Raw genomic sequence first — 14,792 nt, forward strand, 5'->3', positions numbered from 1 at the left:
AATCCTGTTTTCAGTCCATGACCCCAGTGTTGAGTTTGAGTGTCTTGAGTGAGTGTGAATGGCACTGTGAGTGTGAATGGCAGCCTCACAGTGTGTGAAGTTGGGAAGGTCATAGGGATTATGGCTTCTGTAGTTAATATGATATAAAACTCTCTTTGCTTTAGCTGCCTCCCACCCATTTCCAAAGGTACCTGGCTCTGCCAGTTCTTCAACCTTTTGAGGATTGTGATAAAGTTGGATTTTTTTCTTGGTTCCTTCCACTTTCAACTGAGAATTTGTATTTCCTGAGTCAGTTTTCATCTCTCTTTCTCTTTCCAAATTTGTGGCTTTTCTTCTTTCCTGTTTTTTCTGTCTTTGTTGGTTTATCTTTTAAAAATAGATTGCTTTACTGTACATAGGGTTTTGGGAGAGTGAAATTAGATACATGAATTTAGTCTACCATCTTAAACATAAATTCCCTCTCATATATTTCACTGGGTTTATTTTAAGGTAAATAATTGCTAGCTTGTTACCTTTGGTGTTTGCTAAGTTTTAGTAAATAAATAAATAGATAAAATTTTCATGGTTTAATCTTAGCTGTAGAAAGCAGTTATCAGATTGTTATAGAATTGACCTTAAACACTGACCTAATATTATTGAAAACAAATACACTACTCATGGTATTACAGAAATATGCATAATACTTAGAATATTGAAGAAAAGTGTTAACAATTTATTGTTAAATGTGTTTGATAACTTTTTTTTCCCCTAAAGCACAGCGTAAAGCATATACAGCTTGAAAAGTTTTGATTACCATGATTTTAAAACAGCATTCCTCTCTAGGAACTGAGCTTTTGTATGCATTACTTAGTTTCATTGTTTACTTACATTTGGTGAAAAATTTGTTGAACACCTATTACGTACCATGCTAAGGATGCAGCTGTTAATAAGAGTCTTAGATAAGGAGAATATAGTCTAGCAAGGAAACAGACATTAAAAGAACCAATTCAAATAAAGCATAATGTTAACGTACAGGAGCATGTATAACTGTGGGAATTCTCTAAGAAAGTGATGGTTATAAAATCCTGAGGGTTCCCTGGTGGCACAGTGGTTAAGAATCCACCTGCCAATGCAGGGGACACGGGTTAGAGCCCTGGTCTGGGAAGATCCCACATGCCACGGAGCACCTAAGCCCGTGAGCCACAACTACTGAGCCCTTGCACCACAACTACTGAAGCCTGCACGCCTAGAGCCCGTGCTCCACAACAAGAGAAGCCACTGCCATGAGAAGCCCGCGCACCACAACAAAGAGTAGCCCCTACTCGCCACAGCTAGAGAAAGCCCGCGTGCAGCAACAAAGACCCAACGAAGCCCCCCCCAAAAAAAAAAATCCTGAAAGATGGGTAGGTGGAAGGTGGCAGAGGTGGAAAGGGAGCTTGATGTGCTCAGGGAGCTGAGCGTAGCTTGCATAGTGGGAGTGAGATGAAGCTGGAGAGTTCACAGGACACTGTTATAATGGGCCTTACAATTTGGATTTCATTTTGAGGCCACTAGGAAGACATTAAAGGATTTTTAAGCAGAAAATTGATACTTTTCCATTGATAAATTGATATTTATAGAAACATCATTTAGGCTGCAATTTAAAGAACTGATTGGAGAGGAGGGTAAGCATGGAGGCAAGGCAGAACAGGCGGGGAGGGAATGCAGTAAGTCAAGATTGGACTCAGGTGGTAGTTGAGGGAAATAGAATGTCCTTGGGAGATACTGAGGAGTCCTGATTGAACGAGAAAAGAAATTAGGAATTGTCAAGGCTGTCTCCTAGGAATCTGCCTCCTGCATGGTACGTTTCCATGTCTTTTAATGATGATAGGTAAACCCTGGGAAAGGGAGAAGGTTCATCTTAAATTAGTAGTTCAATTTTGTATATAAAGTTTTCAGTAACTGGGTAATATCTAATTACAGATTAGTTGGAGCTCAAGAGAGTTGTAGGCTAGAGAGACAGCCTTGGGGTCCTGGACCTGAAGACATAATTAAAAGCAAGGGAATGATAGGTTAAGTGCAGATTGATTTATAATTGTCTTTGGGAGCATTCTCTGTGTGTTTCCCCTTCTCTTATTCTTATGTTTCATTTCCTGAGAACATTGCACTAATTAGCATGAGTTCTGTATCCCTTAGGGGGCCTTTTCTGTCTCTATACTTTCCCTGTCAACCGGGATGCATGATTAGAATGGCTCCGCAGCCACTTTGCTTTGTATTTCCTGTTACATAGGAATTGTGTATTTGATAACTTTTTCAGTTTTATCTGTACGTTTACTTTTTTCCAGAAGGAGAACTTATGGATTGTGATGGAAAATCGGAATCTAGTCCTGAACGGGAAGCTGTGGATGATGAAACTAAGGGAGTAGAAGGAACAGAGGGTGTCAAAAAGAGAAAAAGGAAACCATACAGACCAGGTATAGTGCCTGAGCTAGACATCTTAATATAATCAAAACTTAGTTAATTTAAGAAAAATATGATATTGAGGGCTTCAAATATAATGAAATAAACAGGATGAAATATAACTTCTTAAGAACTCTCTAAGCTGAAACTTAGAGAGTTTTTTAGGCTGCGCCGTGCGGCCTGCGGATCTCAGTTCCCCAACCAGGGATCAAACCTGGGCCCTGCTGCATTGGGAGCGCAGGGTCTTAACCACTGGACTGCTCGGGAAGTCCCCAGAACTTGTAGGCTATTTTAGGCAGTTATTAATGTCTGTTTACCAGTGAATGAGGTAGTTTATTGAATCAGTTCAATCTTTATTCTTCTGATTGCTTATATTTTATTGGTAAGAGTGATCGAAATACCTTCTGATGTGTAAGGAAAAACTCTGTGTTTGTTTTCTGCTAGACCTTAAAAGGTAACCTTCCTTACAGATGAGCCACATTTATAACAAGGGCCTAGATTAGCTTCGTCCAAATCACTGTATGAAAATGATTTCATTTCTTCGTAATTATGGGGCTTATAAGTGCACCTACTTTTTTAGACACTGCCAAATTCCTTCCAGGAACTTATAGTTAAATGTTAGGGTTTTTTTGTTTTTTCTTTTTCTGCCTTACATGGAAGTTATCCATGTAAGGGACCCATTTGAGGGGCCCATTAGATCACAAAGTATATTGCTAGACAACTATCATATGACAGAAGCTGTTAGTGTTACTATGTGTCAGGCACTGTTCTCAGCACTTACATCTATTTATTTAGTGTTTATCGTATGTGTATAGGAGATACTATACATTATCCCTTTTTTTTACCAGTGAGGTAACTGAAGCAATGAAAAGTTAAATAACCTGCCCAAAGTCTAGTAGTAACCAGAATTACACAGTTTGACTCGTCTAAGAACTTCAGGAATAACTAGACACATTACCCCAGAAGTCATGTTGATTTTTGCTTGGATCATCTAGTTTAGTTTGTATCTTGTATCTGTTCTCCCTCAGCTAACATACAAATAATTTGAATGATGATCTATGAGCTACTAACATTAAGGAAACAAGCATAATTTACTATAATGTTTACCCTGACATCGTTTAGGAGAAGAAATACATGCAGTCTTCTGTACTTTAATGAATTTGTATTCCTATTTGGTTATTAATGAGGTAACAATAACTTTGATCTCTTTTATTTGCTTATTTCCAAACTCTTGTATTTTGCATTAAAATGAGATTATTGATTTAAGTTAACCCATATTGAATTTGGGAAAAGCCTCACTGTTTAAGACTAAGCAATTGCACCCTACTTACTGTGGAATTACAGGGAGAAATTAGTAGTTATTTACAAGATTACCTAATTTCTGTTTTGGATAGGTATTGGTGGATTTATGGTACGACAAAGAAGTCGAACTGGGCAAGGAAAAACCAAAAGATCTGTGATCAGAAAAGATTCCTCAGGCTCCATTTCTGAGCAGTTACCTAGCAGAGATGATGGTATGGTACTGATTTTGTTTGATCTAACCCTCTTATCTTGATATCCCCATTGAAAAGAACTATCCTAAATAATGTTACGACGACAACCTTATTGCTTCTTAGTGATGAAAGGATTTGAGTGCCTGTAAAGTTCATATCTGCAATATAGAAATTAGGTTTGATAAGAAAATTATTTAAATCCAATCAATTATATTGCTTTGAGATTACTTTAAGAAGGGACTGAGAATATGCGGGACTGAATAGGGATTGAATCACATAGTTATGTCTGGTACTTTCTGGCCATCTCACAAAAGGCCTTTCTTTGCCTGCATTAGCTACTTGGCATAAAATTGGAAACTTTTTAGACTATATAGTTGAAAGTGACAGCGTATCCCAATAATTTATAACAAAGGTGTATAGTGTTTTAGAAATATATCTTCCAATTATTAGTCTGTCATTGTTACTTAGAGTTTCAAAGAAAGCTAAATCATTGCTTAAGTCATAGCTGAAGAATTGGTCCTAATGAAGACTTTGCAATCAGTATGGTCATGATCTGTACACTTTCTGTATTTTAAATATTTTATATAGAATCTGAAGAAAAAAGATGTTTTTGTCATATTCTTTGAATAGGGTTCTTTTATTACTATGTGATAGGGTTTTGGCCTGTGAATGAATTTCAGAAAAATTGCTGCACATTTTTAAAAGGAAGCACCATAATAGTTTTAAAGAAGTTTCTAATATGACTTAACATGGCTGTAATAAGCCCCAGTTAAGAAATGTGATATGTTCAATGAAACAATTTTTTTGTTTTCATCTTCGTCTCTATTTTGTCTTCTATATAATTTTATTTTTATCATTTAGTTCAGTATTTTTCGTTTGTGTCATCCAATGTCATCCACTGAGTTTTTAATTTATTATGCATTTTTCCTTTTCTAAACTACTTTTTTTGATATTTTAACACTTTGTAGCTTCTTTTTACAGCTTATTCCTCCCAGTTTTAGTTGATTTAGAATATAACATTTCTAAAACCTTTGCATATCTGATTCTGCTCTGTATCTCCTGGCCCTGTCTCCTAGTGCCTCATTTCGTTGTGTTTATGGTGTGAGATAGATACATATACATTAAACAGCAACAAAATTTTTTTTAAACTGTGAGCTCATATTCTTTAGAACATTCTCTGAACTTCTTGAGGACTGAAGTGAAGGTTGGTTACTTCAGAGAATATTTGTTGCCAGGAACATGAGGTGCTATTCCCCTAGGACTCCTTTAAGCTAAATTCTTAGCTTGAAGTTTTTTGGTCCACCTATGTTATATAAATTCATATTTCTTACATATCAGGGCTGTACTGAGTTTATGAACTCTCCGGGAAGATTTTCATTTTTTTGCCTTTCTACCCAGCACCTTATTCAGTGACGAGATGACAAGCAGTTTTCTTTGCTGTCAGGTTGGCGGGGGTGGTGGTGGTGGTGGTGAGTGATGTGTGGAGGACCAGGGGAACGGGAGGGTGTGTTTCTTGTTAAACCAGCCCTGGTGTGGAGTCCTTCAGGGTCCCCCCTTTATACAGACAGCTTCTGGTTAATCTCTACACCTTGGGAAGAAGCTGTAGGCTTTGTCTTCTATTCCCCATTCCTCATAAGGCTCTGAAAACTGGAGTTCAAGGTCACTAGATTTTAGCAAAATTTCAGAGAACTTTATTTAGTTCTTTGCTTATTTCTGTGATTCCTATTTTACCTTAATTTTTGGTCTTGGAGAATTCTTTATTTTCTGTTTCGATGACTGCTGTATTTTTTTTTTTTTTGCGGTACGCGGGCCCCTCACTGCTGTGGCCTCTCCCGTTGCGGAGCACAGGCTCTGGACGCGCAGGCTCAGCGGCCATGGCTCACGGGCCCAGCTGCTCCGCGGCATGTGGGATCTTCCCGGACCGGGGCATGAACCCGTGTCCCCTGCATTAGCAGGCGGACTCTCAACCACTGCGCCACCAGGGAAGCACTACTGCTGTATTTTTTAAAAAATGTTCAGAAAATGTTTATCCACTATGTTTAGTTGTTTTCAGTCCACCTATGTAGTCTGGCAACAAAAGTGCCCACACTGATTTTCAGAAGGCATGTGCCTTTTGCCTAAAGTATGTGAGGGTATCATTTGATTGCTTGCTTACCTGCTTTAAGTGGTGTACTTGTTTTATTGCTAAGTTCATAGTCCAACATTTTGGATTTTCGCATTTCTTTGATTTTAAATTTGAGCATTCATAGCATATTTATTATCATATTCATAGATAGTCATATATTATCACAATATGTATGTACTCCAGATACCTAATTTGCAGTAAATCCCTGAACTTGAATTGCTGGATTGAAGGACACACATTTTTTAAAAGACTTTTGTTAGATAGTCCCAATAAACTCTAGCAAAAGGTTGTACCCACTAAATTCCCTTTAGTAGTGTTCGAGTAGCCATTTATCCATACTCATTAGCATTGAGTATGTATTTTCCTTCTTTTAATCTTTAACAAAATGTCAACATTAAAAAAATCAAGTTTCTACTTTGTGAAGAAGAAAATACTCATTAAGAAACAATGGGAAGCATGCTGATAATAAGTAGACATGAAATGAATTTTTTATGATACTTAAAAATTAATAAACTTACTTTGAGGCCTTTTTATGAAAAAGGTAATTTGTCAAGTCATTATGCTGTGTACCTTAAACTTAGTTGTATGTCAGTTATATCTCAATAAAACTGAAAGAAAAAGGAAAAAGCTTGTTTATGTGGAACTGTATGTTGGTAAGTTATAAAATTACTTTTGGTGGGCTTATCTGAAAATTTTAAATACCACATATTTATAAATGTGACTATTGTTTCAGGCTGGAGTGAGCAGTTACCAGATACTCTAGTTGATGAATCTGTTTCTGTTACTGAAAACACTGAAAAAATAAAGAAGAGATACCGAAAAAGGAAAAATAAGCTTGAAGAAATTTTCCCTGCCTATTTACAAGTAATATTTTGCTTTATATTATTTATTTGTTAATGAAAGAAACGTAAAGTGATGTATCGAGTTTTGAAAAAGAGTTTCGTTGTTTTTGTACATGTTTTAATCAGTCATCATAAATGCCATTTTTTATCTTCCAGAGCCTCTTAAACATTACATTTATCTTCTTTGTGCTTTGATACTTTTTACAAAGTTCTTTTTTTAATCCCAGTTTTTCATTTATAAATTTCATAAGAAACACAAGAACTCTTTGGCTGGGAAAAGCTCATTCTTCCAAACCAGTTATACCTGTGTGCTCTGCAAACGCAAGTCTGGTGGACAGCTTCCTTTGCTAGTACGGGTTACAGTAATTATGTTCACTGAATGATGATGGGTTTTTAGCTGCCAGAATTGCAGCTTTCATAATATTTACCACTTTTAGAGGCCTAGTGAACCAAAGGTTTAGGCTGAACTGTTTTTGTTTTCTAAAATATACATCAGGAAAATATCCCTCAATATGAAGAAATTGTTTGATAGATGTAAATAGAAATCCTTCTAGTTCATCTTGTAAACATTAAGTCTCAGAAGAGTTCAAGGCCATGTGGTACATTGGAAAGAACCCTATATCAGAAATAGGACTGAGCTGTAAAGGCTGGCTCAGCCATAGCTCATTCTAGATTCTTGAGCATGTAATTCATCCTTCCTTGGCCTCTCTTCCTTCATGTGTAGAAATTGAATTGGATCAGACTGTCATTGAGTGTCCATCTGATCTGTCCCTCCCACACAGCTATGGCGAACATAGATAGCTCTTCATTGCTTGAGTTGTAATGTTTTTTTTTAACCTTAATTTTCCAATTAGCTATTACTAATTTAATTGGTTTTAAAGGCATTTCCTTTCAATTAACATACAGCTTCCTCAATTTTTTTAGTAATTAGAAGTGTAAAATTCAAATATTCATTTGACTAAAATGTCTTCTATATTTATCAAATAAGACTTTAAAGCATAAGTACCTTAAGTATATAATAATATTTATGAGTGAATTTTTGTTAGACAACTAACATCGTAAGGGCAGTGTCCATTTTAAAGAGTGCAGTCTTTAAAGTCAGAGCCCTGGGTTTGAATGCCACTATTGCTACCAGTTAGCTATGTGATTTTGTTTTATTTAACAACTCTGTGCCCCAGTTTCCTCATCTATAAAATTGTGGTAATACCTACTGTACAGAAATGTTGAGAGATGAAATAAGAATTGTGGATGTAAAGTGCTTAACTCTGCACCTTACATTTTATCTATCTTTAATAAATGTTTTATTTTCCCCTTATTCCCTTCACATACCTATTCATTCTAGCTTTGTACCTTTAAAAAATATGTAACAGTAATTTTATTGTTCAGGAAATAGAACCATTTATTGTTTAGATTATATTTAATTGCACCCTTTGTGTTGTCTCCTGTGCCCTTCACCTCCCATCTTAATAGTCCTTCCTGGGAGTATTGAGTAGATGGCATGCCCCCCTCCTCCTGTTGACCCTTCTGTAAAGTGTAATGTACATTTAGGAAGCTTTCTTTAGCTTTTTAATGGAAGTATTGATATGAAAACTGACCATTTCATACTTTTGCAAAAGAGCCTTTAAAAATAGTGGATCTGATTTCCTGATTACTGCTGTGATCTAAATCTGTTGATCGGGATTGTTTCTTTTGGTGTACAGGTGTAATTCCCCTGTTGTCCATCAGTAATATATAGCTTTTTTGATGTGCAGGAACCTTTTGTGATAGTACTATTTCTTGGACATCTTGTGATAGCAATTGTATTTTTTTTCGCCATTGTTCAGGGGTGGGGTGGGGCATACATAATATATAGTGATGAAAACCCGCCAGGAATTCAGTAACAGTGTTTTTCTAGCTTTTCTTTATTAATCACAACAGTGTCAAGATAAACTATAAATAATTGTATAATCCACCCAGTAGAAATAGTTACCTGGCCTATTAAGAGCTGGTGGTACCACATGGCCATAGGAACCCCTGTAGTAGATCTGAAGTCCCCAGGTTCTGGTCATCACCGAACACTATTAAGTCACAAACCAGGTGGAGCCACTCCCTTACGTTAACTGCAGGAAACAAAAAGCCGCCAAAGTAGTAAGAACGTAACAGTTTTTGATAAATACCACTAAATTCATCATGGGTCATATTAGGAAAAAATTCTTGCTAATGGTGGTCTCAGATTTCTCAGATTTATACTGAAGGCATTAAATAAATGATCTATAAAGTTCTAAGATGCTTTCCTAATGATAAAAGCATTGCCAGTATAAGAAACAAATCATCTCCTGCCCAGTGCTCTATATTTGTGGGTTTTCAAATTTCTTTTTCATAGTGAAATAACTTCTTCATTTAAAAAAAGTGAAAATTTCAAATCAAATATTCATCGCCTCTACCAGACTTCACATACCTCCTCCCCTGTCCCTTTTCAAAAGTTAACAGCTTGGTGTTTATCCTTTCAGAACTTTTAAAATAATTTATTTTTGTATAGTCTTGGTTTGTATTTTATGTTTTGCTGGACATATCACTCAACTTGCTTTCTTTTAATACTGTATCTTAGAGCTTCTTTTTTTTTGACTGCATAATTCTACATCCTTTTTAAAAATTGATGTATTTTATAGTATGGATATCTATAATTTATTTAGTCATATGCTTTTTGACAGACATTGAGTCTGTTTTCTCTTTTTGGTATTACTAAAAAATGCTGCAGTGAACCTTTTTTGTGTATGTGTCTTTGGCAAGAGTGTATTAAATGTTGGTAGTTACTGCAAAATTGCCCTCCACCAAGAATCCCCTTTCCAGGCAGACCACATTGTAGACAATAGAGTTTTGGGGTTGAAGTAAGTGAAGGGGGTCCCCAGTGCTTCCTTTTGTTCTCTTTATTGATGCTTGAGAAGTTTGGGGGAGATCTAGAGCTGTAAGGAGCCCAGCTTGAAAGAGTGGTCTCTACAGTAGAGCAAGTATATTGAAATGGAGAAAAGTTAATATGAGTAAATGGATAAAAAGCCATAGCCTTTAATAGCCATACATTTTGTACACATAGTTTGTTTAAAATGACTATAAAAACCCTCTTTCAGATTTATAGCATGTGAAGTCTTTAATATGGTTGTATGCATTAGTATGAGAATACTAAATCTATCTGAAGTATATAAATATTAAAGCTGTAGATCAAACCCTTGTGCTATCCTCTGTAGATAATCTATAAATATTAATAATATTCATGAAGTTTTAGTTTTTCTTATAATATGAATTAAGGTGCCACACTGTTACAAATTTATCCATTTTTAAATTTAATTGTAATCTAATCTGGGAGTATCGAATTATTATACTGCAGTTGGTAGAAACATATGTGACAGAATTGTGTGGTTTTATTTGCATAATTTTATTTGATTCTTGTAAAAAAAAAAAACCCAAAAAACCTTATTTTTAAAATTCCGGTCAATTCTTCATATAAAAGAATTGACAGGCTATCTCTATAATTATTTGTATATTTCTATATTCAATTTTTATATTGTTAAATACTAAGCTTTTCTGTTATTTCTGCCTTCTTATCAAAATGATGACAGAATTATCTGTTCTCAGTTTAGAATTTTATAACTAAGTCAATTGTTCTCATATGTGCTTATCTTTATCTAGGAAGCTTTCTTCGGAAAAGATCTTCTAGATACAACTAGACAAAACAGACTAAGTTTAGATAATCTATCAGAAGATACAGCTCAGCTTTCTTACAAAACAAACATGAACACAAATTTCTTGGATCCTTCCTTAGATCCACTACTTAGTTCATCCTCAACTCCAGCAAAACCTGGAACTCACGGTATGTGGAATCAGTGACAAACTTTTCTTTATCGCATTACATTCATCTTCCTTTTAATCAAACCTTTGAAATGCTTTAGTTTGGCCTCATACGCATTTTAAAAATTAACTTTATTGAAGTACCAGGTCTATAAGATTTATCAAATAAGTTTATCTGTGTAACAACCACTAAATCAACTCCTGTGAGTGGCGAAGGAAAATGTTTGGTTTACAGTTTGCTGAGGGTAATGTAAGGGAGTGTAATTAGGCCATAGTTGGTGAGTTATAAATATAATAGTCTTCAACTTAGGTAGATTTTTGTTAATTACATAGCCCCAAGAAATTCAGAAGAGGAAAAGAGTGCTGTAGCTGGGAACTGGCTGTTCCACTGTGATAACAAAGTGAAATATATTTCAGATCAGTTTCTCACTACTGAGGGTTTGGGCCAGATAAACCTTTGTTGGAGGAGGGAGGCTGTCCTGATATTTAGCAGCATCTCTGTCCTTATGATGTCATAATGATCAAAAATGTCTCCAGATATTGCCAAATGTCTCTGCAAAACTGTCCCCTATTGAGACCCACTGCCCTAGCTATAGTGAATATGGGGACTACCTAGAATCAGAGAAAGGTATGAGAGCTTAATGTTTATTAATATTAACGTCAGCAAGGCTCTCAGAGGTTTAACTAGTTAGGTATCACAAAGTTTTTCCTCCACTTCTGTATTTTTTATCTCGCTTTCAATTAGAAATTTAATGTTCTTCTGACAGGCTTCCTTTTGCCATTGAATTACATTTATTACTCCTTTAATCTTATAAACTCAGTTTGGAAAACAATCTTAAGGCAGCAGCCTTCCACTGAAAGATGACTTTTGATATATTAAGTAGTTACAGCTTCATTAACTTACCACTATCCTGGATGGAAATACAGGCTTTTATTTTTTATTTTAACTTCTTGAAATAATTAGAAGCAATCTTATCCCCTTGTTATTTGAATGCACCCAGCATGGGAGTAAAGGCCATGCTCTTTGTTTAATGTTAGCAGATCATTTTACTTTAGTTGTTGTTTTGAGTACTTACCTGCTCTGATCCCATGTTAATATGTTGTTAAAATAATGCATAGTGAAAGACTTGTCGGCCCTTCAAAGGATGTCTTACTCTGAAGGATTATCTTATAAAAGTCTTGACTAGCCATTTAAAGACTTACATAGAAGGAAATTGCCCTTGAGTTTTTATAAGGAAAAGAACTGAGGTTGGAAGGAGACATATTGTGACTGGAAAGACATTGCTGTACACTATTTTTATTCCTGTTTCCTTTATTTGAAGTTGTTTTTTCCACAGAACTCCTGAAGAGAGAATACTTTAATGATAAAGCCAAAATGTAGAGGACTAGAGTAATACACATTTCAAAACCTAGGTTAAATATAATGTCCTGTGCAGTCGAACCACTCTCTTGCCACGATGATGGAAATTCAAAAGTAATGGCTTCCTTTTTAAAAATACTTTATTCAATGTAGTCCATTACATCAGTTTTAATAATTTGTTGATAAGATACAAAATTTCTTCAGGTAGAGGAGAACTTTTAAAACATGGTCCTTTAAAAAACGCTGGTTGTAATTTGTTTAGTAGAATTCCATTGGTTTAAAACAAACAAGCCCGCAAACCTTAACCCTGGAACAATTATCCCCCAATTTTTTTTCTTTCAAGTGTACTGTTTTCTAGAGAATACATTATTGAAATAATTTGATTTCTTAAAAACTTCACAAATATTTGGGCATACAGAATTTACTTTAGCTCAATTTAAAAAATTATATTTTTATGTATGTCTGAATTCTATTTGAGAAGTATACGTTTAATGGGACAAGACTATTTTCATAGAAATATTTGATCTAGAATCTGGAGTATTTTATGTCCTCCCCTCCTCTCCTTTTTTTTTTTTAAATTTTTAATTGAAGTATAGTTGATTTACAATGCTGTGCCAATGTCTGCCTTACAGCAGAGTGACTCAGCTATGCACATATATATTTTTAAAATATTCTTTTCCATTATGGTTTATCATAGGATATTGAATATAGTTCTCTGTGCTATACAGTAGGACCTTGTTGTTTATCCATTCTAAATATGAATCCTTTTTTTTTCTTAAGTAAAAGTATAGTCCAAATGGATAAAAATATTCAGATATCCCTTAACTTAAATGACTAATAAAGTTTCTAAAGGTAGCCTAAATATTTTCCTGCTTGATTAGGCCAGAAACCCTGGTAGTTCTCCTTGACTCTTCATTATCTCATATTCCACATCTGATATCTCCGCAAGTTTGCCTCTGCCTTCAAATGATATCCCAAAGCCGACCACTCCTAACCTCACCCTCCCACCACAGTCTTGTGGGCTGGTACCAACTCTCACTTAGACCCGTCCAAGGCCTGCTGACTGATCCATCTCCCCTCTTGCCAACATGCCTTACCCCCTCCTCCACCCCCGTCGGTTCTGCGCCTGGCAACCAGCATTTCCCTGTAAGATGTCAGTCACACCCTCCTCTGGCAGTCTTCCAGCAACTTCCCATTATACAGTTGACCCCTGAACAACAGGGGTTTGAACTGCGAGGGTCGACTTATATGAGGATTTTTTCCACTGATACGTACAGGAGTCCTACCATCCCTGGCTGCCTGAATCTGCAGAGGTGGAAATGAGGATATAGGGAGGGCCGACCACAAGTCATATTCGGATTTTTGACTGTGTGGAGGGTCGGTGCCCCTCACCCCCATGTTGTTCAAGGGTCAGCTGTACTTTATACTTCAGAATAAAGCTCAGTCTTCGCCTTGACTTGTAAAACCATCCATAATCTTGCTTAACTGCCTTTTCAATCTCTTACCACTCTTTCCCTTTCTTACCGCAAGCACTGGCCCCTTGTCTTGACAAAACTCTTCCTGCTCTGGTCTTTGCATCTGCTTTTCCCTTTGCCTGAGGTACTCTCTCCATTTTAGGGCATATGCTCCCGTAGCTTGTTTATTAGATTTGTGCTTGGTAACCACCTTTAAAAGGCCTTCCCTGACCACTTTATCTAATATCTAACAGTATTTCCACATCTTATTCTGGATCCTTCTTTCCTTATTGCTTATCTTTATAGCACTTACACTGCTGTCATTTATTTACTGTCAGACTCCCTCTGCGAAAGTAAGCTCTGGAGGCCATGCACTTTGTTTTAGTCACTTCTGTATTCCCAGTGGCTGGACCAGTGCCTGTTAACATAATCCATAGACATAATTCTGTGGGTGCTCAAACACTTTCTTGAATAAATAAGTGAATTAATCAGTGTTAAGGGTAAAGCTGGAAGTAGGCATTTAACTAGATGGTATCTGGTTTATACTTTACAAGGAACTTCTAAACAGTAGGTTTGCCTTTAATATTTTATTTATCTTCTGGAGTGTTTTCCAGATGTCATTTTTAGTGATGCCACTTTCTTAATTTTTTGCTTTGTTTCACTTTTATTGCCTGTGGGTTTTATTTTAAATTTTATTTTATTGTTAATATACAGTAGTCACAAAAACAAAAGTCTTAATTTTTAATGTTTTGTTACTGAAAATGTTGGAGTGCCTTTTCTATGAAAAATTCCTTACTTTAGAAGTAATAAACTTTTTATGACTCTAGTACTTACCTCAGTATCTGCTGTATTCTAGATATTTAGTAAATGGTTGAATGAGTGAGTTTTAGAATTTAATGTCTAGGAAAATACTGACACTTTACAAACATACTTACTGCGCTTAGGCACTGCTGATGATCCCTTAGCCGATATTTCCGAAGTCTTAAACACAGATGATGACATTCTTGGAATAATTTCAGACGACCTTGCAAAATCAGTTGATCATTCAGGTATATATGAGTACTGTTTGCCCAGTGTCTATTTTATGATGTGAGTGAGAGGTATGTGTGTGAAACAAGCTTAGTCTTTTCTCTGAAACTGAAAAAAAAATTTTTTTCTTTCTTTTCCTTCCTTCCTTCCTTCCTTCCTTCCTTCCTTCCTTCCTTCCTTCCTTCCTTCCTTCCTCCCTCCCTCCCTCCCTCCCTCCCTCCCTCCCCTCCCCTCCCCTCCCCTCCCCTC

The 14,792-nt window shown here is 36.0% G+C and overlaps 1 protein-coding gene across 10 annotated transcripts in view; it reads left to right on the forward strand.

Moving 5' to 3' along the window:
- The window catches only part of KMT2C (lysine methyltransferase 2C), a 293,409-nt gene that overhangs the window by 217,646 nt on the left and 60,971 nt on the right, over positions 1-14,792 (forward strand). For all 10 annotated transcript variants that reach the window (XM_027101436.1, XM_027101438.1, XM_027101443.1 and 7 more), the window contains 5 exons: positions 2,304-2,432; positions 3,813-3,932; positions 6,770-6,900; positions 10,542-10,722; positions 14,459-14,563. In XM_027101436.1, the coding sequence (XP_026957237.1) occupies positions 2,304-2,432; positions 3,813-3,932; positions 6,770-6,900; positions 10,542-10,722; positions 14,459-14,563 (666 nt within the window). The remainder of the gene's footprint in view (positions 1-2,303; positions 2,433-3,812; positions 3,933-6,769; positions 6,901-10,541; positions 10,723-14,458; positions 14,564-14,792) is intronic.

The sequence above is a fragment of the Aethalodelphis obliquidens genome, unplaced genomic scaffold, assembly GCF_003676395.1.
Source record: "Aethalodelphis obliquidens isolate GAN/ISIS:26980383/991018 unplaced genomic scaffold, ASM367639v1 scaffold5, whole genome shotgun sequence".
Classification (NCBI taxonomy): domain Eukaryota; kingdom Metazoa; phylum Chordata; class Mammalia; order Artiodactyla; family Delphinidae; genus Aethalodelphis; species Aethalodelphis obliquidens.